Source organism: Sciurus vulgaris, assembly GCF_902686455.1.
Source record: "Sciurus vulgaris genome assembly, chromosome: 4".
NCBI lineage: Eukaryota > Metazoa > Chordata > Mammalia > Rodentia > Sciuridae > Sciurus > Sciurus vulgaris.
This window is the reverse complement of record NC_136464.1, coordinates 184,883,051-184,910,461: the sequence shown is the minus strand read 5'-3', so window position 1 is coordinate 184,910,461 and position 27,411 is coordinate 184,883,051. Positions and strand designations below refer to the sequence as shown.

The 27,411-nt window shown below is 52.9% G+C and overlaps 1 protein-coding gene across 1 annotated transcript in view; it reads right to left on the bottom strand.

Moving 5' to 3' along the window:
- The window catches only part of COL4A2 (collagen type IV alpha 2 chain), a 152,412-nt gene that overhangs the window by 53,511 nt on the left and 71,490 nt on the right, over positions 1-27,411 (bottom strand). The window contains exons 5-7 of the mRNA XM_079138043.1: positions 3,685-3,819; positions 3,564-3,608; positions 1,469-1,585 (exon numbers count right to left, since the gene is read on the bottom strand). Coding sequence (XP_078994169.1) covers positions 1,469-1,585; positions 3,564-3,608; positions 3,685-3,819 — 297 coding nt within the window. The remainder of the gene's footprint in view (positions 1-1,468; positions 1,586-3,563; positions 3,609-3,684; positions 3,820-27,411) is intronic.

The window sequence follows — 27,411 nt, the reverse complement described above, 5'->3', positions numbered from 1 at the left end:
GTACAGCTCTAGCAATCTGCACGACCAAGCGGTGGCTTCTGGAGGCAAGGCCTGATTGTCCCCATGGTCTGCAGGTCACCCAAGCACCAGCCCTGTGTCCAGCACCTCTTGCTGGTCCCTGTGGTCTACACTGGTGACCTGAGCCCCAACCTAGTGTCTGGCACCTCCTGAATATCCCGGGTCTATGCAGGTGACCCTGAGCACCTGCCGTGTCCAGCAGCAAGAGTTAGGCTTTCAGTTCCACGCTTATCGTGTGTCTTTCCTCAGCGTTAAATGGAAGTGCTTTATAGATATAACTTACTTTCAAAAACCCAAATGAATCCTCTCTGCACTCACCCCCAGCATGCCACGAGGTGCTTTCTGGGTGATGGTACCCTGGCTTCCTGTGGCATTAGTGTCCTAATGATATTAGCACATGTGTGCTCCAGGCCCTTTGCAGGAGAGAGGCTGTGTTATCTCTACAAATAGACTTGTGTCTGAGGTAGACAGTGTTACGCCCCCATGTGCGAGCACAAACATCTTTTAATACTATGTATGCAGTCAACATTTAACAGTGATAGGAATGGTTCTTGTTGTGAAATGTATCTCAGAATAGAGTGAAAATGATGTAGCTCACTGAAAAGCTGAACCACACAGACAAGAAATAGCCTGCGAGGGGCTGAAGGCAGACAGTGAGGCGATTCTTGCAACTGGCCTCAGGACAAAGATTGGCAAAGACCATTCACAACTTCCCCTCATTTTAAAAGGTCTGAAAAATAAAAAGCCTTAAAAATGTTTTCAATTTGTAAGAGTTTCATGATAAAAATGAGATATACACTACTGAAAAAGCATTTCAGGATTCTTGGCAAGGATCCTAAAAATTGAATGAGGCCACGAGATGGACAATTCCATGAAGCCAAACCTGGTCCCTGCCATACCCTACAAGCTGCAGAACAGAATCATCCTGCCCGGCACTGAGGGTCCTGTCGCCTGTGAGGCTGGAGACTCACAGGGAGCACATCCAGGACCCTGCGCTTTAATTCAGCTTGTGGGTACACTGTCATTCACTGCTCTTTGAGCTGGAACATGGACAGAGCGTGGGGGACTGCAGGCGTGATAACAGGGACACAGCCAAGATTAAGAAGGAATATGGACAGTGAAGTTCCTCGAACCCAGGACAACTGGGCCTCGAGAGGGGCGGGAAAACACGGGGTGGGGGAGTGCTGGTTCCCTCTGGCCACTGGAGCGGAGGTCTCCCCAGGTTCCAGAAGGCAGGGCTGGGGGTCTGCCTGCCCTAGAGCAGCAGCAGGAGACCACTGCCCTTCTCAGAGTTTCTGGAAGGCAAGTCGTTCCCAGAGCCTGAGCAGGCCCTCCCGGGCTGAGCCTGGACAGGGAGTTCGGGCCACCTTCTCCCCTGCGTGTCTGCCCTGCAGTGCCCGCCACCCAGCCTTCCAGGCCAGGCTGGTCCCACTGCCACGCTCATACTCACAGGGGAGCCAGGAAAGCCCGCGGAGCCGGAGGGCCCTTGTGGACCTGCGTCGCCCCTGGTCCCGTTGCAGCCGTCGTAGCCGGGCCGACCTCGGGGCCCACCTTGCCCCGGATGTCCCTGGGGAAGAGAACAGCGAGTGAAACCTGTAGCCTGCACATGGGTTTCCGGTTTGCATGCAACTGCCCAAGGAAATAGATGTCAATATTCTCACTGCCCTGTCCCTGTGCCAGTCCAACCCCATCAAGCGTTCTGAGACATGAGCGGGGCAGGCTGCCTGAACAAGGGTCTGCTGAAAAGCTGGAGAGGGTCATGCTGAACCTGGGGACATCTCCATCTCAGTTATCTGATTTCAACAGACGCAGAGGGGCAGGTCAGTAATCTAGCACCTTATAAGCTATGTGAGCACAACCTATTACACAATTCCTTGAAATAACGCATACACTTTATCACAAGATTTCTTTTAAGCTTCGGACTTCTTGATAATAAGCCAGACGTTGACATTCCAGAGTGACTTTTGAACCCATTAGGATGCCTTTCAGATTTATTCTAAACATTGGGAAACTTTCTAGATCAATGAATAAATCTCAGGCGTACGGTGCCTTGTACTCTGAACAACACTATACGACATTCAATGAGAAAGGAGGACTTTCTCTTATTCGCACATCGCTTTGCTCCCGCGTTTGCAGTTCTTCGTCAGCCTGGCCTTGTCAGTCACACTCCAGAGTCGGAGATCCACGCTGCTCCTGTAACGAGGGAGCGCGGCTTCCCTCCTGAGGGTGCAGCCGGCTTTCAGATGGTTTGAGACAGGCACAAGGGACCTCCGCGAGCTGGTCCTTCAAATCGAGCTTGAGAAAACAGCTTCTCGGAGCTGTGCTCACGTTTGTCCCGATTCTGTGGTGCCTCTGTGCCTCGCGTCCTTTGTTCTTGTCCTGGATTATCTGCCTACCATTGGTCTTTCTGATTGGAACGAGATTGTCTGCAGCTGCATGCCAGAGTGATAGTGCTTAAAATTGTGCTTCAGAGGAAAATTTAAATTACAGGGAACTAAATATCCATCTCCATTGCTCAACATCCAGTTAGGTGCATTTCTATAGAAAACAACTCAGCTTTTACCAGGCCAATGTCCACGGGGGCCTACCATGCGAGACACTGAGGATCCTGGCCACCCAGAGGTCCTGGTAACATGAACTTCTTCCTTTTGCTCTGCTCCCTTCTTTTCTTATGAAGTCTGCTTGACTGAGGGCTAAGGATCTGAAGGCAATGTGAATTCTCTGTGCTGGCTCTCCTGATAGCAACCCTCCTGTGCTGCTGGGGAAGGGTCTCTCTCCCTGCGTGTCTAGGTGTGCGTGCGCATGCGTGTGCCTATGGCGATAGAGAAGATGCACGTGCAGGTTAAGGGCCCAGACATCTGTGTGTGTGAGGTTTGGGAGGCAGATGTCTCTGAGTCACAGCACCAGACAAGGGTGCTTCCAGAAGTGCGATAAACACCCGCATCTCTGAGGTCAGCTGTGGCCGGAAAGCCGGCCCTGGGAAATCTGCTTCTGGAGCTCCGTGAAGATGGCTGTGAGTCAGGCTGTTTTGTTTATTTTTTTATGCCACAAGAAGTAAAGTAAACTAGGTTATAAAAACACATTTTATTGCATTCTGGAGACTTTCTCATGAGCAAGCCATGCTGTTCCTTTTGCTTGCTGTGTGGTCACTACAAGGGACCCGAGAAGCTGCCCATGGGCCAGCAGGGCTGCCTTCTGCCACCTTCCTCCACTACTCTGCACATTCAGGTTGTTCAAAAGCTCCAGTGAGATCTTAACTCCAACCCTGCCCGGGGCACATCCAAATCCCACTCCAGCTTTTGATTACAAAGCAACGTCCAGTTTTAGCAAAGTTGCCTCAATTCTGAAGCCAGGTCTACAAAAATGCTTGTGAAGAGAACACTCCGTCCAACGTTTGAGGGGACTCCAGGAGGGAACTCTGCACAGCAAGCCCCCATGTTTTATGCTGCGAACAAACAGGAGGTCTCACTGAAATGTTTAAGTCACAAGCATACTGCCTCGAATGCATGCAATGTTTTAAAATTCTAATCTTCCAAAGAACTTACCGGAATTCCATCGGCACCAGGGAACCCAGAGACGCCTCTTGCTCCCTGTGAAGAAGGTGAAAGGTCAGCAACGGCCAGCACACGCACCTTCGGGAGTGGAGGGTGTGGGTGTCATGCTTACCACGTCCCCTTTGGGTCCGACTATCCCAGGAGCTCCTCTTTCGCCCTTGTCACCTTTTCGGCCCTGTAGCCCTGGGAAACCTTGCAGCCCAGGAGGCCCGGTGTAGCCCTGGGGGCCCACTGGTCCTGGCTGACCCTGTGGGAACAGCATACGTTAGGTTTCCACCACTGCAAACAGAAACAGTCATCTTCAGTCACAGTTATTTTTGAAAGCATGCTTTTCGTTCTGGAAGACCTATAATCTTCAGAGAACTTTATGTAAATTATTGTCTTCTACCATGGCAGCTAGAGAAGGATTTTTGACTAAAGAGTTTAAGGAGTAACACATTAAATATAAGAAATTGTGATCCTGAATGACATAAGCTACTGTTGTGAAATGGTAACTATGGTTGGGGTGAAAGAATGAACTTCCTTGGCCTCTAAGTCTCTGTGGTGGAAAACATTTCCCAACAGATGCAATCCCAGCTCCGTCTTCCCAAGGCAATGCACACAGGGGGTACGGGGATGCCTATCCAGGTGTCGGAGGCCCCTGATGTTTAGGGATCAGGCATCTCTTCTTTTTGTTCATAAGCACAGAAAAAATAAGAGTGTCTAAAAAAGACCTTTTGTCCATGCTGATTAGGATGGCTATTACTGAAGAAAACAAAAACCAAGAAAACCCCAAATTGGTGAGGATATGGAGAAACCAATCCTGTGCACAGCTGGTGGCAGTGCGAAATGGCACCTCAGAGCGCCAAGCATTATCACAGGAGCAGACATTTCACTCCTGGGTGTGGAGCCCGAACGACTAGAAGCAGGAACCTGAAGAGATGTGAGCACCTGGGTCGCTAAGGCCAATGTTAACATTGGGCCCTTCTCAGATCAGCCAGGCTGTGGACACAACCCCCGCGGCCTCAGGAGACGAATGGTGAACCAGACGTGGTGTGTCCAGAGAATGGATGATTGTCCGGCCTTTAGGGAAGGAAGCAGGGCTGTAACCCAGGGGTCGAGGCTTCCTTAGCACGCGCAAGACCCTGGGTAACGCAGAAAGACGGAAGGAGGGAAGGAAGTACTGACACCCACTACAACACGGACGGACCAAACGGGAAGGCGTGAGCTCAGCGAGACGAGCTGGCCAAGAGGCAAACACTGGGCGATTCCACTCCCGCGAGGTCCTGAGGCAGAAGTTGGGGGCAGGCGCCAGGCTGTGGGGAGGGTGATTTTGAATTTTAATTTTTACAGACTGCGTTTTGATTCATTGTTCGCGAACGGGGTACGACTTTTCATTTCTATGGTCGTGCACACGGAGAGTCACACCACGCGTGTGACCGGGAGCTTCTGCTCGATGGGTGCAGAGGTTCAGTCTGGGCAGGTGAGGCCGACCTGGAGGCGTGTGAGGGGACTGCTGCCCCCTGCTGTGCGGAGGTCCTGGGGCGGGACCGCAGCGCGGGGACCTCACCGCTCAACTGTTTCCAGGCCTGTGCTGCTAGCGGGGTGGGCCCTAGATGTGGGGCTCATGGGGAGCCTCTTGGGTGGAGGACCTCCATGCAGACCAAGGTCCAGCTAGGTGGGTGGTGATATTCGGAGGACCCAGCCCCAAGCTAGGCCGGCCTCCTCCAGACCACGCAAGCTTTGGAACGCTCCCCAGGGCCCTGCCCCGGCCAGCGCTGAGTCCAGAGCTGCGCACTCCTTCTCTGCCCTCCGCTTGGTGCGCGAGCAGCCAGCCCGTGAGGGTCAGCCTGTTGTGCGAGGCGCACGCACCCCTGTGGCCTCTGTTCAGGCACCACCAGTGAAGGCGAAGCCCAGGCACCGTAGGACCTTTGAAAGACATGAGGACTGTGGGGCGCTGCCACGGTCACCCTCCCCAGGGAGCAAGACTTGGTGAGAGGTGGACAGCCCTGAGGTGGACGCGGCTGGACTCATCGACTCTAACGCTCAGCAGTTCCATTTTCCTGCCTTTGCTGGAAGTTGGGGAATAAGCACCTTTGATCCTGATTTTCACAGCCCTTTCCTGGCCGCACTGATCATTTGTGCTCCTGTGTGGCTGTGGGAGGACACGCCTTGCTGGGTTCATCCCACTCCAGGCCCTATGTCCCCCGACTACGCCGAGGCTGGGCGCTTGGCGGCATTCATAGTGAAGTCTGTGGCTGATGGATGACACCCCCACTTCCTGTCCCTGCGCTGTGTCTCTCCAGCCTCACTTCCCAGCGCCCACGACTGAAGGCACACCCACCACAGGACCGGGGTATGTCTGACGGGTGGACGCCAAGTCCTGCCCCGGCTTTCGCCCACCTCTCCTTGTTCTGCTGGGGGAAGGTGACCCGTTCCTCATGTCAGTGAGCTTTCTCGACCCTTCATTTCTTGGTGGGGAGACCGACTTTTGGAATCAAACACTGGTCTTCCCTTTTCTGGAGCATGCGCTTCCTTTTCCGCTGAGGTGACGTTCCCGTAACACAGAGGGCACGGCCCTGAGTGCGCGTGGCAGGGGCTTCTGGTGTGCTGCGATGCTGTGCAGCCACCGCCCTTATCTAGCTCAAAGCATCTTTATCTCCGACGCAGGAAATCTGGCCCCTGTAAGCGGCCCCTCCAGCCCTCCTTCCCCTGCCTCTGGTAGCCCCCCTCTGCTCTCTCTCTCTGAGGATTTCCTTGTTCTAGAAATTCACATAAACGAAGTCACATGACGTGTGGCCTGTGTCTGGCTTCTCTCACTGGACGCGCCTTTGAGGGCCGTCCACACCGCAGCACGCACAGTGCTGTGGCAGAGTGATACTCCCCGCGCGGTGCACCACACCCCTTCGGACCGTCGCGGCCTTCGGGTCTTCCTTTCTCTTGGCTGTTGAGCGCACTGCTCTGAGCACGTGTGTGTGGATGTGTGTGGAGATCCTACGCTCAATCTCTCGGATGCACACGGGGGTGGAAGTACCGGTCCCCTGGCGTTTCCAGGTGTGATTTTCTGAGGCGTTGCCCAGCTTTCCAGTTCTTATCCCCACTGGCCACGCCCAGGTTCCGACCTCCCCACGTCCTCGGCAGCACTTGCTCTTTCTCGGTTGTAGCTATCCGCACAGGGGTTTACACGTGCTGCCTGGGGGCAGTTCCTCCTGGGCTTCTGATGGAACACGACGTCCCGCAGAACCTAGGCCAGCTTGCTCTCCGAGGCAGGCCCTGCGGTCTGGGAGGAAGTGGGCTGAGCTGTCGACAGGAGGGTCCTGTACTGCTGTGATTACTGGGCATTCACGTCAGGGTTCAAGGATGCCACTGCTGGGCAGGTTTGGTCATCAGGGCTGAGACTTTCCCCAGGACATCCTGCCCATCAGGGAAGCCCACGCGAGTGTAAGGCCAGGAGGGTTTTCCTGTGCACTGATCAGCATCAGTATCAACTTCCATCCTCAACCCCAAAAGTCCTGGCTGGAAAACTTATTTCCATCTCCTCCCTTCCTTTTGTAGCAAGTGATGTTAAAAATAAAATCACCTCAGAAGCAGTAGAAGCCTACTTTAAATGTCTCTGCATAAAACTTAAAATCACCTAAATTCTTAAGATTCCTATAATATCCTTGATAAGAATATAGCCACAGAATGTTTCTCATAAGCCAGCAGAAGCTGTGGAAAGGAGCCGTAAGGTCACCTACCAGGCCCCTGCACCTCCTGCCACCAGGCGATTCCACTGGTAGACAGGTGTGTCCCTCCAAGAAACAGAATCATGAGAAGCATCTCTAAACAGGGCACCTTTGGAGGAAGCACTGTCGCAAGTTGTAAAGATGGCTGCTCTCATTTTGTCTCCATGTCCACTGCACGGGTGGCCATGAACTCCTGGGGAGAGGAGGTAGAGGGCCTCTGAGAGGGTCAGAGATGGGCTGCTTGCAGCCTGTGACTTCTCCAGTTGGGCTGCACCACTCACGTGGGGCTCATTAGAAACGCAGAGTCCCAGGCTGGGATGCATTCCAAAGCGATCCCTAAGAGGTCCCTTTAAAGTGTGAGCATCAGCTGAGCACAGTGGTGTACACCTGTATTCCTGGCGACTGAGGTGTCTGAGGCAGGAGGATGACAACCTTGAAGCCAGCATTAGCAACTTAGACCTTATCTCAGAATAAAAAGTAAAAGTGCTGGGGATGTGGCTTAGTGGCAAAGTGCCCCTGGTTCAATGCCCAGTAGCACATGAAAAATAAAAATAAAAAATAAATAGAAATTTTAGGACTGTGAGAGTCTGCGCCAAGCAGCCTGCTTCTCTGCCTGGAGTCTTTGAGGAAGGAGATGGTTTTCTTTTCTTTCTTTTTCTTTTTTTTTTTTTTTCTTTTGGGGTACTGGTGATTGAACGCAGGGGCACGGACCACTGAGCCACACCCCAGCCCTATTTTACATTTAAGGTAGAGACAGGGTCTCACTGAGCTGCTTAGCACCTTGCCATTGCGGAGGCTGGCTTGGAGCTCGAGAGCCTCCCGCCTCAGCCTCCCCAGCGGCTGGGATTACAGGTGTGTACCGCTGCACCTGGCGATGGTTTTCTTTAATGAGAAAAACCTCTCAAGCATAGGGTCGGAACTCAGGAGGAAGGTCTGGCTTACTGAGTCGGGCAAAGGGAAAGGGGGGACTCCTTTGGTGAGACTCCGGTTCCACACTGTGCCCCTGACATGTCTGCATCGGTGCTGCGCCCTGACTTTGCCTTTGTGAAATCTCTGCCGGTGTGTGTGGGGCTGGGGTTGGTTTGGGCAGAGGCAAGTCCACATGGCTCACACCCCTGATGGAGGGAGAAGGCGCTTGGAGCGCCAGCACACCAAGCCTGCTGAACTTGGGATTCCACTCCTGAACGCGCGGCAAACTGCAATCAGAAATGTGCGCGAGCAGAGGGACCCTCCACCCCACCTGAAGGGAGACCGAGGCCCCACCCGGTTCCACCGCGTGCGCACGGCCTCCAGGTGGACAAAACGCTGGCCAGAGTGGAAGGAGTTTCACTCAGAGGATGGGAAAACGCTGGGAAGGACAGGCTGCCTCACCTCGTGCTGCAGACTCCACAGCGCAGCCTTTTCCTGGAAAAGCAGGAACCAGCTCTGCATGACGCATGGCAGCTCTGAATAGAAGGAAATCCCTTCCCCTTCCGAAGGCCCCTCTTCCTGTCTCACCTGGGCACTGGTGTCCCCAGGCACTCCTGTCCTCTGCAGTGCCGGGGTCCCCTCCCTTCCCCCGTGGGCCAGGGTGAGTTCCAGGGCTTCCTGGCCCAGCCGCACAAGGATGCAGCTCCTGGCAACCCTGGGGGGATTCCAACCTAAGTCCTAGTTAATTTCCACGAACTCTTTGCCACACATTGGGAAATATGTAAAATGTCCCCGAAGACAGACTACTTTTTAGGATCCAGGAAAACAATTTCTCCATCCAAAATGAAGAAATGTTTATTGTTCTTCAGGATGATTAGTTAACATTTGTGAGCCATTTTTAGCTCACCCTGGCAGGATGAACTAAAGCATATTCCAAGCTGACACTAGTTTGGTATTAGCATTTGTGCAGAGTATCACATGCACATCCGTTAGTAAATAGCAGGGATTGCCTGCTCCATGCCACACATCCTGAGCTAACTCTGCCACCTTCCACCTGTATCTTCTTATTTAATATACAGTAAAACGTCAGCCCCACACCTGGGTACTATTCTACATTAAGGTTCCAGCTATATGGGGTATAATGATACAGGATCTTAGAATTCCTGCTCTCCCAAATTATTAGGCAGATGGTAGTGTTAGGGTCAACATAAAGTAACTGATCTCCACAGGCAACGAAACAATCTTTACCCTTACCCAGTGATATTCAAACATTTACTTGAAATGGATCATGGGCCCAAAAGAAAGAGCTAAAACTATAAAACTCATTAGAGAAAATGGGGGGGGGGGGGGTCTTTGCGTTTTGGGGTTGATCAAGTTCTCTTACAAAAACACAGACATCACAAACCACAAAAGAATGTTGACAACATAGAAAGCTGGACTTTGAAGACACCGTTGAAAATAAAAAGGCCACGACATTGGAGCTACGTTTGTAGAACACGTTTGACAGATGGTTGCTACCCAGAATATGTTTTAAAAACTCCCCAAACTCAACAACGATGAACAGCTTGATTGAAAAATTTGGCCACTAATTTGAATAGACACTTCATCAAAGAAGTGCAGATGGAGATGAGCCCAGGGAAAGGTGCTGGGCAGGATCAGCCGGGTAGAGAAGACAGGCCCACAGGCACGGCACAGCCAGAGAAGGCCAGGTCCTGGGCACACGCCCGAGAGAAGCGTCCTCCCATCTCTACCGCATGACCTGCCTGAGAACAGTGTTGCATAAATTCAGCTAAAAGCCAGACCCATCCATAGGCTCATCAGCTGAGGAAGGAATGGTACCCCAACCAAGGGACCCAGTAAACTGGACTCCACTCTGCGGTAGAACAGAACAGAGTGGGACGTCAATGGAAAGGCTGAATCACACCCCGCTTGCCGAGTGAAAGAAGCCAGACGCCAAGGCCGCCTGCTGTCCGACCAGACTTCCAGGCCATTCCAGAAGAGGAAAGTCTCGGCATGGAAACAGGCGGGTGGTGGCCTGGAGCTGGAGGCTGAGGCTGACCCCGGCGGGCAGGGGAGACTTTCTGGACGATGGAGCTGTGCTTTCAGTGGTCACTACGGGCTGCACACCTTCACCAGTGCTCACACCAGCGAGGGGTATGCCGATCGCACCTTAGTAAACACGGCCTGAAGCAGACAGACGGAGGGGTCGGGTAGAGCAAAGATCAAGACGCCCACCCCAACGTCCACCAGGGCCAAGAGCCGCTCCCTTCCCTCCAGAGAACTTGGAAGTAGAGAGTTTCGGGAAGGAGGAGGAATGGCTTTATGAGGACATGTGAGGGGACACGCAGCCGGATGCTTTCTCAAAGTGCCTTCCAGGGAGACGGAGCGACCGGCAGACCCAGGCCAAGTGGGCCTGAAGGAACCGCAGGGCCTGCGGGAAGCTCAGGGCACAGCGGGTGGGCGAGAGCCAGACCCAAGGAAGACACGGGGCCGCCCCGGGCCTCCGTGAAGGCCACCCAACAGAAGGTGCTGTCCACCGTCCCAGGGTGTTAGGAGGCAGTTTTCCCTGAAGTGATCTGATTCAGGTCCACATTTTAAAGCAGAGAACAATGGCTCTTTTCCTATTCCTCCCACCCAGGACCAGTGGTCTGAAGCCTCTGCTTCTCGTTCTGCAACAGGCCACACTTGGGCAGCACCCTCCTGGCTCTCAGCCCGAAGCTGGGCCCAGCTTTTTATAGTCTGGACAGGACTTTAAAATATGTTGGAAAGCTCATTTTCTGGGAAAGCCTTCATTTCATTGCACTTTAGCAATAAATACGTTTCATCTCCCTGAATGTGAATCATCGCCTCACCGGCTGACTGGACTTCCTAAGCCTCATCCCCTAAGAGGACATGGACTCTGAGTGTGGACAAGCTGAGGGCCAGCTGGGGAGGAGGCAGGGCCAGGGCCCTGGCTGCTGGGCCTCAGGGAGCTCCAAGTGCTCATTCTAAGTCAGCACCAGGCTACGTGTAAGGCAGTATCAAGGACCAGGGTTTCACTGTCAAACGGCCTGGATGTCGCTGTGAGTTAGTGGCACAGTGTGGCTCTGGCCTACACTTAGGTGACCAGAGAGGAACAATTAGAGTAGGATGTAACTAACGGACTAACAAATTGTGAAACGACTGGTAATTAAAGCTAGCTGTCTGCCTTTATGTCTTCAATTGCAGGCTATTAATTTTCATGTGCCAGTTGCATGTGTCAATATTTTACTAGTATTCTTAGGTCACACTCACACCCTAGAGTGTGACGTGACTCCTGCTGGAGACCGGTTCTAATTGCTCTGCATCTCTGTCTTCGCCCTGTGCAGAGCGAGCAGCTAACAGCCCTAGGGCTGCCTACAGAAGGAAATGAGAGGCACCGTCCAGCCAGCGGCCTCCCTGCCGACCCAATGAGGCAGGCGTGTCCTTGAGAGTGACCTTCTAGTGTCTGTGGCAAAGACCAGGGACAGAACAAGAAGTGTATCTAAATGTGGTCAGTGAAGGAAGAGCGCTTCTGAGTCAGCGCTCTATTGAGCTGGTTCTGCCCTGAAAAAGCAAATCACCAGCCTGTCCACCGGCCAACCAAGGAAAGGGCTGTGGTATCAGCTTTCCCGTTACCTTGACTTGGAGTGCTCCTGAACAGGACAAGCAGCCGCATGTCCTGTCCTTGGAACACACTTCATTATTCCACTTCCCCCTTCTCCCTCTTTGGCATTGGCCCACTTATCTGCTATTTCAATTTAATTTTCTTATTCCTTTTAAAAATTTTATTTTTAACTTACACACAATGAAATCACTCTGTCACTGCCGATCAGTCTTTCCTCTTGGGTGGTGCAGGGAGAAAGGGAACTGAAAAGCAGCTCTGTCCAAATCTCCTACCTAAGGTATGGACTCCATTTTTTGTGGATAAAAAATATTACCTTCTCGTGAACCATGATACAAACCCCACCTGTCTTTCTGATATGTGAACATGAGGCTCCTTCACTAGCGAGAATCTTGGAGAGGCGTCCACTAGAATCTGGGTCAATAAGTGAGCACTTCTCAAATTCACATCCTCGCTCTTTGCCACTGATAATCTCTTCTTTCTCAAGGGCTTTGTGAAGTATCAGGTTTGGAAGGCCTCAGAGAGCACAGGGTGCCTGCGAGGTCCAGGTGGACAGCTGGTGCTGGCCTGGGCCTCATCAACAAGCCCCCAGGCCCCCTCCAGATCAAATCTGCACGTTAACAAGACCCTCCACTGATGCATGTGCTTGGTAAAGCTGGAGGAAGTCTCTGGAGAAGGTGTCTCAGGGTTGGCCTGGCATTTGCTGAGGGAGCCTTGGACCTGGAGAACTTTCTGGTCCAGCAATCTGGGAGATGTGGGGGGAGCCTGGGAACAGAGATTTTAACAAGCTCCCCAAGCAATTCTGGTCACAGCCAGGTTTGGAGCAAGAAGCGAGTTCACCTCACATGTGGGACCCTCGAGGAAATTGCCAAGGGAGGCAAAACACAGGACACCCCACTCTGCCCGCCACCCCAACACTGGGCCTGCTTGGGCTTTCCAGGCCACAGCAGGTGGTTCACACTGCTCACCTCTGGGGGTGCATTTCTGTTTGTGAATGAATGCAGAGAGTCTCTGGGATGTTTCCCTCCCACCCTGCCAAGCTGCTTCTGCGTCCTGTCCCTGTCGGGAGGTCTTTCCCACAGCTCTGGGCAGGCCCTGCTTCCCATCATGTGGGCTTTGCCACTGCCTTCCTGTCTCCCACATGACCACCCTGCCCGTGGCTCTCCCTGTCCTCGTTAGTGAGCTAAGCGAGCTCCTGAAGGTCGGCCTGTTTCTCTCCAACCTCAGGGCCTTTGCACAGGTTGGCCTTGGCTGCCCACTGCCTCAGGGGCCCTGGAGGACAGAACTCCAGAGAGAAGCTGTGCCGCCCAGGATGTTCTCCTGGCCTCTCAACCACACTAGGTGCTTCTCAGCTGGCTCTACCCAGCACGCTGCCTGGTAGAGTCACTCCACACCTGCACTTCACAGGGGGCCGCGGGGGCCATGCCTCCTTTCAGCTCCACACCCAGGGTCTCTTACACATAGCTCAGCTCCACAGCTGCCACGGGATGGGTGCCTGCATTGCCACATTCAGGGCTGCCCCACTCCCAGCTCATATTCTTCCCATACAACCTTTTCTATTTTTGGACTGTTATTTTCTCCTTTTCTTCCTTTTTTTGCGGTTCTGGGGATGGAGCATGCTAGGCGAGCACTCTGCTGCTGAGCTGCCTCCCAGCCTTTGTCCCTTTCCCTGACTCTTACAGTGGCTTCACAGTTTCTGAAGCACAGTGTCTGGGGGTTACGCCGCTCACCTTCCCACCCCCGCTCAATTTCCCAAGTCACCTTAGTGTGTTGGAAAATACCCCACCCACCAGCTCTGCACCCCTGCGCTCTGCTGAGCTGGCCCAGTGGAATTTGAGTCTTGGCTATAACAGAGGATCTGGTTTTATCTGTCTGCACTATCAGGCGGGGTGCGTTCCAGGCCTCGAACATGAGGTCCTAGAAAGTAGACCACCCAGAGCTGCAGAGGAGCCAGCCCCTCAGACTTACTTAGAGTCTGATTAGATAAGTAAGATAGTGCCTGCAAACCCCAGTGCAGGAGGGTTAGGCGAGCACCCCGGAATGCAGGAGCCCCTCCTGGAGACACAGTCTGGACGTGCAAACCAGCTTTCTGAGGACAACTGTCAGGGACGCGTCAGAGCATAAGCCGAGCAGGGAGCCATGGGGTGCGGCTCAGCAGTTATGGAGAAAAGGGGTGAGTTTGCCAACATGGGTCTGAGAAAAAGCTATAAAAGGAATATGTTAATGCTTACTCAATACCCCTGTTTTGAAACCAAATCTTAACTTTACATCAACAAAAGTCACTTTCTTTTTGCCTTTGATGTTCCTGGGAGTGAGGAATGGCTGGGGTCAGGGGAATGGTGCAGTTCCAGTGGTCAACAGCAGGTGGCAGTCAGTGGTGCGGTCAGGAGCACAGATTTGCAAGCCCTGTGAAGCCGTCAAAGCCTGGAGCCTGCTCTGTGTTAAATGACTCATCTCCGTGGGGCAGAGGGCAAGTCCCCCATCGGCACTGGGGATATGACCTCCCACGGGAAAACGGATGAAAACAGTGCCTGCGAGCTCCAGCACTGTCTAAAGAGCAGACGGGATTCCACTTTTATAGGGTGGTTGGACTCAGTGATTCATCTTCTTTCCCTTCCCTTTGACTTGCTCACAGAAAAGTGTGCTAAGTATGCCTCCTGGGGTCTGCTGGGCCCAGACCCATCACAGAGCCTCGTGAGACAGTGGTTTCAAGTGACATAGATTTGCTCCGTGGGATTGAGTCAGAATGGCACTAAAGTGCCTGGACTCCAGGGCACTTCCTGTTTGGAGCACTTTCCTGCAGTCAATGTAATAATCTTTAATTTTCACTAAGCTGTGAGCACATATGCTGAGTGCTTTTATTCTACTGGGGAGACTGAGGCAGGGAGGTGGTCAGCCCACTGGCACTGTGGAGAGAGGGTGTCCTCACGTCAGCTCTCAGGGCAGGTCCGGGGCACTGTCACTCACAGTGACCTTCCTGGAGAAACGTGACCAGACCTCAGATCCACCTGGCCTCCTGATCCTCCTGAAGCTGTAATTGAGCCGAAGGCAGATGGCCAGGTTGCACACATAGAGGAGAAAGCCTGGGGCTTTGTCCCCCAAGTCCTGTGGTGGCCATGCTGCATCTCTGCCGGAGCCCGCTGCCTCTCAGTGTTGGCCATTTCATGGCTCATTAGCTCCCTCCCTGCTGGGGAGTGACTGGGGCAGAGATAGGAGGCAAAACCCCAAGCAGCTGGTTACTCTTTAGCCACGCTGGACTAAAGGTATACAGGGGAGGCCCTGTCTGCAGGCTGCGACCCTGAGACGCGCACCCTGGGAGTGGTCAGGCAGAGCTCAGGGCTCTGTGTCCCCCGTGCCATGTACCATGTCGGAGTCTTTGTCAAGGAGGGCTGCGTTCGGGTGCCCAAAGGCCAAGGTGGCTTTGGGTGTTGAGAAGACCCGGTGGTTGGGCATTTGCCAACCAAGGCGAGGCAGCCTTCAGGTGGGGAAGTGAGGGAGGCCAGGCGCACCTCCAGAGAGCAGTTCTCTGGAGGGGGTGCGTGGTTGGGGGGGCCTGGGCAGCTGGGGGCCCACAGAAGCAGACTTGCGGAACCAAGGTGAGGCAGAGCTGTGCCTTTCTCATGGGGACAGGCCCTCCCCACAGCAGCAGAGGGTGAGAAACATCCAAAGAAGAGAGAGGAAGGGCAGAGCCGATCACCACGTGGCTGTGAGCAGAATCAGGGGTACAGCAGTGACCCCTAACCGTGGTTTTGAGAGGCACTAGGAAGCAGGAAAGGAGGAAGCCCCAGAGGGGACCTGTGAACAGGAAGGATCGCGGAGGCAGTTGAGCTGGACGGCGAGGGGGATGTCCAGCTACCTGACCACGAGGGGTCATCCAAGAACAGAAGAGGCTGTGGCTAGGGAACAGTCAGAGGACACTGCGGGAGGCCAGCACCGCCATAAGATACCCCCCACCCCCGTATTCGATGATGGACACATGAAATAAAAGCTTGGGAAGAATCCTAAAGCCCTAGCCCGGCTTGATGTGACAGTACAGCTCAGGGCCTTCATGGGGAATAGCCTGCCATTCTTTGCCATCCCACCATTTCCTCCTGTGGCCCCTGAGCTTGTTCTGCTTGGTTTTCTGTGGGGATGGAACTGGCCATACCCACAGCCCTTGGCTTGCTACTGACAAGGCACAGTGGCGGACAACACAGGCTAGACCGCAGCTGCTTATTTACATCTGCAAGAGTCATGTGCTATCTTGGAAGTGGGCCCTCCGAGAGTTTTGCAGCGATATCATCCATGATGAGACCAGGGGCCTGCTCTGCAGCACTGAGCAGTCAGCGCAGCCGGACATCACTGTCACTGCCTGCGGGGCTGCAGCTCGTCTTCCGAGCAGTGAACGAGGGCTGGCCGGCCCTGCAGATGGCTCTCTGGATATCCTGGACTTCCCTCCTCAGATTCCCTGGTGTGGGACAATTCTCTGGACAGACATTGGACACACATCCGCAATTAAAAAAAGAACCAACCATGGGGAATTGATCTTTTTTCAGCCTGTGAAAGATAATGGATGGCTCTTTGTGCAGCCTTGAGACCCTGGGTCCTGGGCGGGAGGAAACTGAATGACATTCATGTCCATTCCAGAGAAGTGACTCAGCCCGGGCATGTTCTCAGGACACAGGACATTCGTTCTTTTTAATGGCATTTGTCAGAAGGAAAGCGAGAGGCAGTGTTCCTCTGTAAAGTGGAAGGCTGTGTTTCCTCCCGACGGGACCCTTGTGCACAGGGGCGCCATGCAGGGAGTCTGCTGGAGACCTGGGCAGGCCTGGCATGGCCAGTGCTGGCTTTGGGGTAGGGGTTCCACACTGCTCTTTCTGTCACAAATGACCTGTTCTTTTTAATTTTTTTTTTTTAGTTGTTGATGGACCTATTTATTTATATGTGGTGCTGAGAATTGAACCCAGTGCCTCACACATATGAGGCAAGTGCTTTACCCCTGATCTTAATGAGCCTGCTCCTAGAAAGCCTTCTCAGTGTCTTGAGACGTGGCCTTGTGTGTGTGTGTGTGTCTGTCTGTCTTGTGTCCTGGTGTCTGCAGCAGGCGGGAGCCACCAGGGAGAGTGCTTGGGGTTGTCCTCTGCACCTGGCCACATGAAAGGCCTTTTCTCTCTGAGCAGTCCTCTGACTCCCGCAGGACGGCCCAGAAAGGCCATCTCTGCCCAGGTGGTGCACTGCCCACAGGAGAGGGAGGTGGCAGAGCAGGGGTGTGGTGGAGGACCAGCCGTTAAGGTCTCCTGGTGCCCACGGCAGCTGCTGTGGGGAAGGGCCCTCCACGTTCAACCAGAACCTGAACACATTCCACACAAAGCAGGCCCGACTCCTGTCCACACCTGCAGAGGGCGGGCCGGTTTCCAGCTGGCCCCTCACACAGACCTCTGGCACACACGGTCAGGACACAGTGCCCACCAGGCCCTCCTGGCTGCGCTGGCTTCCTTCCTGAGCCGCTCTGCCCCCGATGTTGCCTCCCTGCACTTTCTTTGCACACCTGCAACATACCTTGCTCTTCCTGGTGAAAAGACCATCTATCTTTGAGCTTGCCACCGGCTCTCTTGCCTGCAAACCCACTGGGTGGGACACTCGCTCCCTCTGACTGCCTTGGTCAGCCCTTGCAGCGCCGACATCCCTCTGTCCAGGGGGTCCACAGGCAGCACATGCTCAGTTAAGGTGAACTTGTCATCTGCCTCATTCCTGCAGCCCTGCTCCTGGCAAAGCCCCCAGGCCTCCCCTCGTGCTACTCCAGTCCTCAGCTCGGTAATAGCAAGAGCCCCAGCTGGGCCCCGGCCCTGAGGCTAGGCGTTGGCTCTGCTCTCCACAGTTCCAGTGGTGCTTCCTGCCGCCTCCTGGCCTCCTGCCTCCTGGCTCCGAGCGTCCCGAGACCCTCTGCCTACTTCTGTGTCTCCCTCTGCCCTTCTCTCTGCTGCCTCCTTAGGTACCCTGCACTTTTGGAAATCAAGGTGCTCTCACATCCCTTTCTACCTTAAAGATGTTAAGGTCACATGGACGTAACCTAGTGCCAGCCACAGGACACTCCAGGCCGCGTTGACTGGGTGGCTGGGAGCCGCTCCCTCAGTCCTCCTGCTCCTTGGAAGCTCGGCCAGCACCTTTCTTCTCCCTGGAGTGTGTGCCTCATTTTGTCCTTGCCGATCAGTCCTCAGGGGCTCAGGGGAGCCGCTCCAGGCGTTCCCACGGTTAACATCTTTCCGCAGCCCTCCCTGTGTCTGAGCCTGAGGATACGCCTGCCCAGAGAGGAGGTCCCAGCAGGGCGGGTTAATGGCTAGTGAGATTGGACACTGCTTCTTTGAAACCAATCCTGTCCCTACCCATCCCCGTCTGACTTATATGACAGACATTCCTCATGTCAAGGAGAAGCATCACCTCATGATTGCTCTGCCCCTTCCCCATGGTGGCTACTGAGTGCCCAGTTTAGACCCCAGCAGCCTCCTGTAGGACCAGCCTGAGGCTGGGCTGTCCCTGAGAAGGCCTGCAGCAAACAGTGCCAGGTTCCTGAAGGCCCCGGGAGCCCAGAGGTCACTAGCCTCACTTCCCTTGCAGGGGGCAAGGTTAACTAGCAGTGTCTGATGACATGTGCTGGGTGGTCAGAGGACTGCAGCTAAGTGGAGGACAGATACATCCACATGTGTGCACACTCCCACACACAGACGTAAAGCGCTTCTCAAGTCTAGACGGTGTGACCAACATAAAAAATATGAGAGAAGACGAAGTATAAAAACCCTATGAAAGGTGAGTCTAATCAGGGCAGCACCGCAGCTCATTCATAATCTACGAACCAACTGACCAGGCATCTCACGTGAATTGCAGTCATCCAGGAAGCTCACCCCACTTACAAGGACTCCCTAGAAGGTGTTCTAGCAGGGACCTGGTTTTGCCTGCTTCATGCGGCCTTGCAGGAGCGAGGTGTCCCCACGCACAGAGAACTGTTTGTGGTGTATTTCTGTTAATTTGCTGATACTTTCCTACTTACCCTGGGACATCCCTAAGACCAGGTGGCACGCAAATCTTGATGTGTGCCTCCAGCACTGCACAGGGTCTTAAGCCCACGACCACCTGGGACCATACTTAGCCTGTTCTCCTCTTTTGTGCAGACCCACAAGTCATCGTGGGGGCAGCAGACCTCATTGTGTGGGCTTCTTTCTGATTTCAGACCCTGCTGGTTATGAATAACAACTCACTCCCTGGTTTACTTCTGGAAAGATGGCTAATTTGTCATAGAATTTACTAGCCTCTCCTTTGGCCGTGGTTTCTTTGAGCTCAACATCACTGTCATGCAAAACAGTAGCTCTTTGGAAGTTGTGGTTTGACCTGTTGGGCAAGGATTTGGGAAGCATATGCTTGACCACCATAAGGCCAGCCATGGCCTTCCTTCACACGGTGACTCACCAGAAAATGACTAGCTATACAGAAACCCACTGCCTCTGCCTGCTCATCAGCTCACCTTTGTAAGTTGGTGCCCAGGGCCACAAACCTGCTGCCAGCACAAAGCCAAAGGGAGAGATGGGAGGCTCTCTTCTTGCCCAAGAGACCTAGAAACCAATACCAACGTGGAAATGAGGCTATTTCAAATGGCACGTAAAGTACCCAACTGGACGGAGAAGCACTGAGCCGGTGCAGAAGTCCGGAGGAAGGGGTCCTTTGGGAGGCCACTCAGTGTCCACCACTTCTCTGATCCAAGCTGAAGGTCCCCTGGGTAAGGTTCTGTGTCCTTCTAGGGAAACACTGGGCATGGAAGAGGCCCGTTTGCAGCAGATCTGCAAATCTGAAGGGGTGGGAAGGTGATGAACCCACCCTGATGCCCCTGGGCGGGGATCCCATCTGATCCTCTGTGGGTGGTTTTTCTGGGACACGATCAACTTCCAATTGGAGTCCTGCCTCCTGGACACCTACAGCATTCTCCAGCTTGGCGCCCCGCTGGTCCTTGGGACAATGACCATTTCCCAACTGCAGGGCTCCTTGTTCTCTCTGAAGTAACCTGCACACTTGAACTTCATGAGGACTTTGTAATTGTCTCCCTCAGCTACCACCTCGCCTTCCTCTCCCTTCCCAGTGTGTTTGAAATGGTCTTGACTCCAGCCCTGCTTCCCTGGAGCATTGCGCCCTCAGACCCTCACCCCTGCTCCCTGCCTCTGCTTTGGGGTAGCTTTTTTGCAGTATCAGCTCCTGTCTCCGCTTGTTCTTTCTCCTTGGCGGATTTCTTCCTCTACCCTCAAGGCTGCTGCTCTGTAGAACCCTCACCCTTGGAATCTGCCTCTTACTGCATCTCTTCGGGGACATAGTGGCTTCCTGGATATCACACTGATGGATGGCTGCTCTTCTTGCTCCTGCCAGACCTTACCCCTGGCTGGGTGGTGGCTTCTCACCGGGTGGTTCCTGATTCAAGTTTGGATCCCTGGCCCACACCCCAGGACCCTCCCATGGCGGGTGTCACATGCTTGTTGAATAGTGACTCTGTCGATTTTCACCAGTCGTGCATTGTAGAAGAAGAACAGAACCTTCAGCTCTGCGTCCAGATCGGAAGAGCTCAACTGACAGGAAGTTCACTTTAGAAAGGCAAGGAGACTAGAAGAAACACAAACACACTGCAGTTACAGTTTGCTACGTTGTCCTCTTTGCTTTGAACAGTGACTGCCTTCTTCTGAATGTGTGTCCTCCAAACCTCTAACTCCTGACACGTGGTATGGAGAGGCCAGGGTATTAAGCGGCTTGCCAGCCCCTCTCTGTGAGGACCCGCCGAGGGCACCGTGGTCTGTGAGACCAGGGTCCTGGAAGCTGAGCGGCTGGTGCCTTGAAGTGGGACTGTCCGCCTCTAATGGTGAGTGAAGTCCCCACTGTAAGGTGCTTTTGTTACAGCGGCCCGAGCAGGTCTGGAAAGCATCGATTCACAGAGGTAAGGTGTTAAGAACTTTAGACCAGGAATTCCTCAAACTCTGGGGGAAAGCTCCTGAGCTGACTCTGGATCAGAGACTGTCTGCAGGGACAGTTCTGCTTAGGAAGTGACGGAGCTGAAGAACTGCAGAGCCGCTCTTCCAAGCCAGTTCTGCCTGCTTCAGTTCTGTGGGCAGGCAAGTGCACAGACAAAGCCCCACTGCCTCTTCAAACAGCTGGCGCTCGTGTGGCCAAGCCTCTGGTGGAGCTGATGTCCTGTCACCATGATGACTGCTCTCTCGTTGAGGAGACACGGGCTGCACTGAGATGAGCTGATTCCATCCTCCCGAGCACAGCCAACACTACCACTAAGAAAGCCAAAAATCCAGCTCTCACCAAAAACTCAGCCTGACTTTCGGCAGCGTTTCCGTCTGCAGACTTGTCTGCTTCCCCACCCTGCCTGGTGGTGGGCAGCCCACGCTGAGGATGGAACAGACAAATGCCTGATGAATCTACAATAAAGGGCAAAACCCAACAACTGCTGGATGGAGCGCAGGCTATAAAACTGGGAACTGCTGGAGCCAACTCCACAGTTAGGAAAAAAATTGAAAATGCGTGGGTGAGTTCTCAAGGCCTTAGGAAAATTCCGGAAGTCCACCAGATGTTTTCTGTTAGGAGGCGTTGGAAGCCCCAGGAGCTACATCTTCTTCTTCTTCTTTTAAAATATAAGTTTATTTATGAAACGCTTTTCCTCTTAAATGGTTCTCCACTTAACTTACAAAATGGAACACTGGCTGAATTGTTGAACTCACTGGGCCTCATGTGCAGCAGGACATGCGGGAGGATGTGAGACCCCAGGGGCACCGCAATCCAGGCACATCGGCCTCAGGGACTTTCTGGATAGCTCCTTCTTGTCTCTTATTTTCCGAAGAGGAACTAGAACTTTCTCTTTAATTGAATCAAGTGGAAATGTGTTTCCTAGATTTCAGAAGTTATCACATTTTTCCTCCTTTGGAAAATAATGTAATGGTTACAACGATCACTTTTCTGGCTTGAATTGTGTTTTATATACACATTGATCAAGGAGGGAGTCATGTTCGAGGAACCAGAGATTAAGTTAATGCAGAGTATCTAACTCACTGTGATGTACCCCTCTCTGATGATTTCGTAGGATGCACATCTGAATAGCTATGAAGGGTTTTCCCTGCTGCAGCTGACATGTGCACCCGTATTTGAGTTACGAGACTAACCTTTGACTCAGGAAGAAGGACAAAGACTCCCATGGAACCAAAGTTGCAAAGCCACAAAATGAATTTATGTTCAAGAATCATCTAAGATCTCTTTTAAATTTCTCATCTGCTCCAGAACTTTTCCATTCTTATTAAATATAAAGATCGGTCTGCAAAGGTTCCCAAAAGATTCAGTCTATGTAACAAAATACAGTTTCTGAATGAAAAGAAAAGGCAGCTACTCTCTGGGCAAGGAGGTTGCACTAACAGCCAGCCGGGGGACAGTGTCTAGGCCTGGAGCTCCAGCTGGCTGTGTATCTTGGAGAGTTAATCTGATTGCTACACATGGTTATTGGATATATTGTGAATATGGAATGAATTCAAGAACATCGGATTCTCTTGGCCTTGGGGAGATTACTCAAACCATCAAGAATTTTAATGGTGCATCGTACAGAAGGAACTTTTGCGATCATCAGTCGCGGAAGCTGAGGCCAAGGCAGTCCTTGCTCCACCCGCCCTCTGCGAGCCTTGAACAGGATGCTTCCCCTGACGGGAGCAGGTGGTCCATCCTTTTCCTGCCAGGAAGCTCGCAGAGTACAAACACACTCGGATTTCAAAAATTAGGTCAGTTGTGTGGGAATTAATGTTTGAAAAAGTTTTTTTTTTAATGCCAAATCTCCCAATTTTAAAGGGTTTTTGAAAAGTTCCAGTATGCTCACATATTTCTCAAAAGTGGATTGCATCACCCAGGGAATGCTACACATCTGGGGAAGGAAAGATTTCACAAGATGGGGCTCAATGTGGCAGTTGATTTTGTCTTTTATGGGGAAGAACAGGTAAGGGGTTCACAGTGCATGACTATAGGTATGGGGCCACCAAACTTGAGGGGCCCCTTAAAAGCCCATCAGGGCAAAGTTGGATTTGCCCTCCATTCCCTGCCTGGATGTGGAGATGGGCTCACTGCTACACAGCGTCAGGAGCACAGCCACAGCCAGCTGGTTGGCTGGCTGGCCTGAGTCTCTCTCAAGAAGGTCCTCGACTTCGCAGGCTTCAAGGATTTGCAGGAAGAAGCGCTTTACCTTCATTCTGCCACTGTCTCTGTTGGTGACTTCGGACGACTGAGTTGACCTTAGGCTATGTCCACATGGTGGGCCCCAGGAACCAGCAGGCGCTGTGCTGAGCTTTCTTTGCCTTCTCTCCAGTGTCCTCTTGTTTTTTCTACCTATTTCTTAAACAATCCTCACAACCGTGACCAGGACACTGGGCACACAGTAACTGCTTCACAGTGTAGGCAAACTCTTATTTTTATTGCCAATGAAGACAACCTTTGGTGGTTGAGCCAAAAAGGGTAGTTTTCTAACTAAGGATAAAATTAGTTTTATATGAATTTCACCACAAAAGGGAATACTTTTAAGAACTGACCCTAAATTACTTGGGTTAAGGGACTAGATGGTTTCCAGCTCTGCCCTGCTCTCAGCTGGATACCCCCGCCCCATTTGCTTTGGGAACGGCGCCTCTGAACTTGTGCCTCTGACATTTAGCTTTTTATATTTACTGATGCTGTTTCAATGGGCGGTTGAGTCTTCCTTGTAGTAAATGTGCATTGTGTTATTTTTAGTTGTGCTTGGATGAAGGCACTTCACGCTGTGTCTTTTCCCACAGAGCAGGATGCAAACATGGCAGTTGAGATGGCCGAGGGGTGGGGTAGAGAAGGGAGCAGCAGATAAATGATGAATCTGCTCTTGATTCAGATTTTGTGCTTCCCTAAAAACAACTTCAAAGACCTGAAAACACTCCACGGCCTGGTGAGCCGCTTTCACTGCCGCCTGCGTGGGTCTGTCAGTGTTCCCAGGGTGGGTTGCTCCTTTCTCACGTAGGACACAGCTGTGTTCAAGCAAACGTCCGCGTATCTTTTAAGATCATTAGAGGGCCAGTAAAGCTGAACCAGAGAATTTTAAAAAATTGGATTCAAAGTAGCAAATATAAGTTTGCAAATTTAAAAACATGGGGTAAAAGCCTCTCAGTGTCCTTCGTGGCTTCCAAATGCAGAGCGGATGCCTCTTCTGCCCCACTCCAACCCGCTCCCTCTTCTCCGCCCCACAAAGGACCATTCATCCCCATGGAGCCGATACAATCACGGCAGGTCACCTCCTGCTGCAGCTCACAAGGCTCCTTCTCCTACATTGCGAGTGGCAGTCCAGCTTGGAGCCAGTACTGCTGGCCTCCAGTTTTGATTTACTCCAAAAATGTCTGCCTTGCCAAGATTGTGAAATATACCACCTACAACGTTCTTAAAAAGTGAAAAGAGTTCAATAGTTTATTAATGGGAAACATGCGTCCATCACTAAATGGGAAGAAATACAAATTCATTTTTATAGTACTTTTCTTGTGTTTTTCTCCCTAATCAGGCCCATGAATACCAAACCTGAAACCTGAGGCTCCTTCTGAAAGACAGAGCCACAGAAGCAGGAGAAGTGACCGCTTAGCACTAGGAGGGCTTCTCTGGTTCCCGTCTGCACAGGTCAAGTCTCCATGGACTTGCATCTGGCAGAACGGCAGTGGTGAAGCCCAAGACTCTCCTGACACATTTGTAAGTAAACCGTCTGTAAAACTTATCTTCAGCCAGACATCAATGGGGGTGGACAAGCAGTCGGCCCGTGGTCTTCCAAAAGACTGCCCGACATGTTGGCGGGGCTGTGCCGTGGTCCTGGCAGGCCGGCTCCCGCTGGAGTGACAGCGTGACCCAGGGTGGTAAGGCTGTGAGCAGCTGGCATCACTCACGGCTGTGACAGCCAGCCTCGGAGGGCCCGCAGCGCTCGGCTTGTGGAATGCAACAGGACGCTGGCTTCAGGTGACACGAAGGCACGGAGGTGGCGCGGTTGCCAGGCCAGGCGCACCTTCTAGACTGCCCCATGCCTTCGGTTTGGCATGCCCAATGATTTGCAGACTGGAAAGAAGACAGGGTGTCTGTTCTCATGATAAGGAAACTGCAACCCCCAGTCAGTACTGACTGCACTGGATCATTAGGGGCCGGAGCCACCTGTGGCCTCCTCACAGGATGAAGGGGCAGCCAGTGTTGCTAGTGAGACTCTGAATGGCTCGGTTTTAGAACGGAATTGAAACACAAGATGCTCAGTGCTTATCTGTTGGAGATTATTAGCAATATTAAAACAAGGGATGGGATGGTGGCCCTTCACTTAGGGGACCAGAGCCTGCAGGTGTTCTCTGCCTCACAGGCTTCCTGCTGGTCAGATTTCCTCCCTCTTAGAGCCTTTCCATGTACAGAATCCCCTGCCCCCTAGGAGCAAGGGTAGTTCCCTAGGGGCAGGGGCCTGGGGATAGCTTCCAGCTCCCACACGCGTCGAGTGAGACCACTGTGACCCTCTTACTTCACATCAGGGTAACTTCCAAGTGTTTTCACGAGTCCTGGGGTGGTGTTAAACAAATCGACCTCCCAAGCCTGGCCCGCTTCAGGTGTGAGGGCAGGTCCACACCACAGGCTTAGGAGTTGTAATGGACACCCCACACTGAGGCAGGAGTTCACTGCGGGAGGATTCAGGGGCCGGAGGTGGTGGAGGGCATACAGGGACTCTCCGTACCTCCTGAACCACTTTTTTACGTAAATGCAAATGTGCTCTGAAAATAAAGTCTATTTTAAAATAATCAAAAGGATCAAAGAGTACATGTGATTTCTTTTAGCCTTCCTTTGACTTCTTCAAGTGGAAATTAAACACACTAACACGAAGTGGTGCATACCCGCAGTCCCAGCTCCTTGAAAGGCTGTGGCAGGAGGATTTCTGGAGCCCAGGAGTTTGGAGTCAGCCTGGGCAACATAGAGAGACCCCCACATCAAACAAGAACAAAACACCTAATGGGCTGACAGCTGCAGCAAAAGTGTAGATAGTGACAGCTTGTGTGGGGTGAAGTTTTAATTACAAACGAGCATTATATTCAGTTGAATAAAGTGACCCCCTCTAGAGGCAATGTGAAGTTGTCACATTCTCGTGCCTTTGCAGAGTGAGGAGAGGAGCAGGTAGGGAGGGAGACAGACAGGAAGACTGACAGCACTGAGACCCGGTACCTTCCTGGCCAGCCTGCTGAAGGTAAACGCCCCGGACCCAAGTGTGCTGCAGGGGCCTCTCAGCGAGGGAGCCCACGGCTTTAAAGGTTCCCTTTCATGGCAGTTGCGAACTACTTCCTAGAAAGTGATCAGTAGAAGGAAAAGTGGCTCTTTCCCACACAGAGGGAAAGCTGGTGCTGCTGGACTCACTGGGAGATGACCCCTGGGCTCTGGAACTGCCCATCAGAGGGACCCAAGACAATGCTGGCCACACCTGGCTGTCATCTTCCTTACTGACTGGACATCCCTGGAGACCAGCTGTCCACTGCCCCCTTCCCAAGCCAACCCTATAGAGGGGAATGAGTCACCGCAGCAAGCAGAGGCTGCGGGGAGTCGGTGCTGCTGGGGCCTCTGGAGGCCCCAGTCGCCCTCTCCACGTACTTCCAGCAACAGGCTGGGGGTGATCCAGCATGTGTCTGCAGACTCCATGACATCTTTTAAAAGACTTGTCTGTGAATTAGTGATGAATTGACAACCACATCTATGCCAGCAAGTGGTGGGGGTGGAGGGAAGGCAGAGGCGGCTGGCAGGTCTGCTAATGAGCGCGCTGGGCCACAGCTCCTGTGCTGGATGTTTCCATGCATCAGATGACATACCTCATCCTAGCCCGGCTGAGACAAGCCCTTCATAGCCAGCCCCTGAACGAGATCGCCGCCCCACCAGCACCTCTGGGAGCGAGGCTAACCGAGATGTGGCCAACAGCAAGGCGAGAACAACCAGTTGAACACTGGCCAGAGACTGAGTGAGAAAGCAGTTATGCATCAAGAACGTTCCTGTGGCGGGTGCAGCTCAGTGGGAGTGCACGTGCTGGGCGTGCACAAGGCTCTGCTTTGGTCCCCAGCTCCATATTAAGAATGCCCTTAATCCTGCTGTGCACAATGACGTGCACTCAAGTCAGCACGCCCAGGCTGGGCTCCTTTGGTCTGTGGATAACCCTGGGATTCGCACCTGGGCAGCACCCTTTCCAGATGCTGGGCACCACAGGGAAAGACCAAAGACCCAGGAGTGCTGTGCACGCACCTTCTCATTCTGTCTCTCCATTTGGGTACCACAAGGTAGGCTGTAAGGAGCCTGTCCAGTCGCAGCACCTCCCACCCACACTGCTCTCTGGCCCTCTTTCCTGTCCAGATAGAGCCCAAGCCTAGCAATGGCTCCCAGGCAGGCTCAGCAATCGCCAGCCTTCTAGTTCTCAAAGGAAGTGTCCCTGCCTGGAGAGCTCTCCCTCCATCTGCTTTGGCACTTATGGCTCCACCTTCCCCCAGGAAAAGGTCCTTCCCCCAGGAAACCTTCCAGACTCCTTCATGGAGCCCACACAACGGGCAGGGCAGCTATT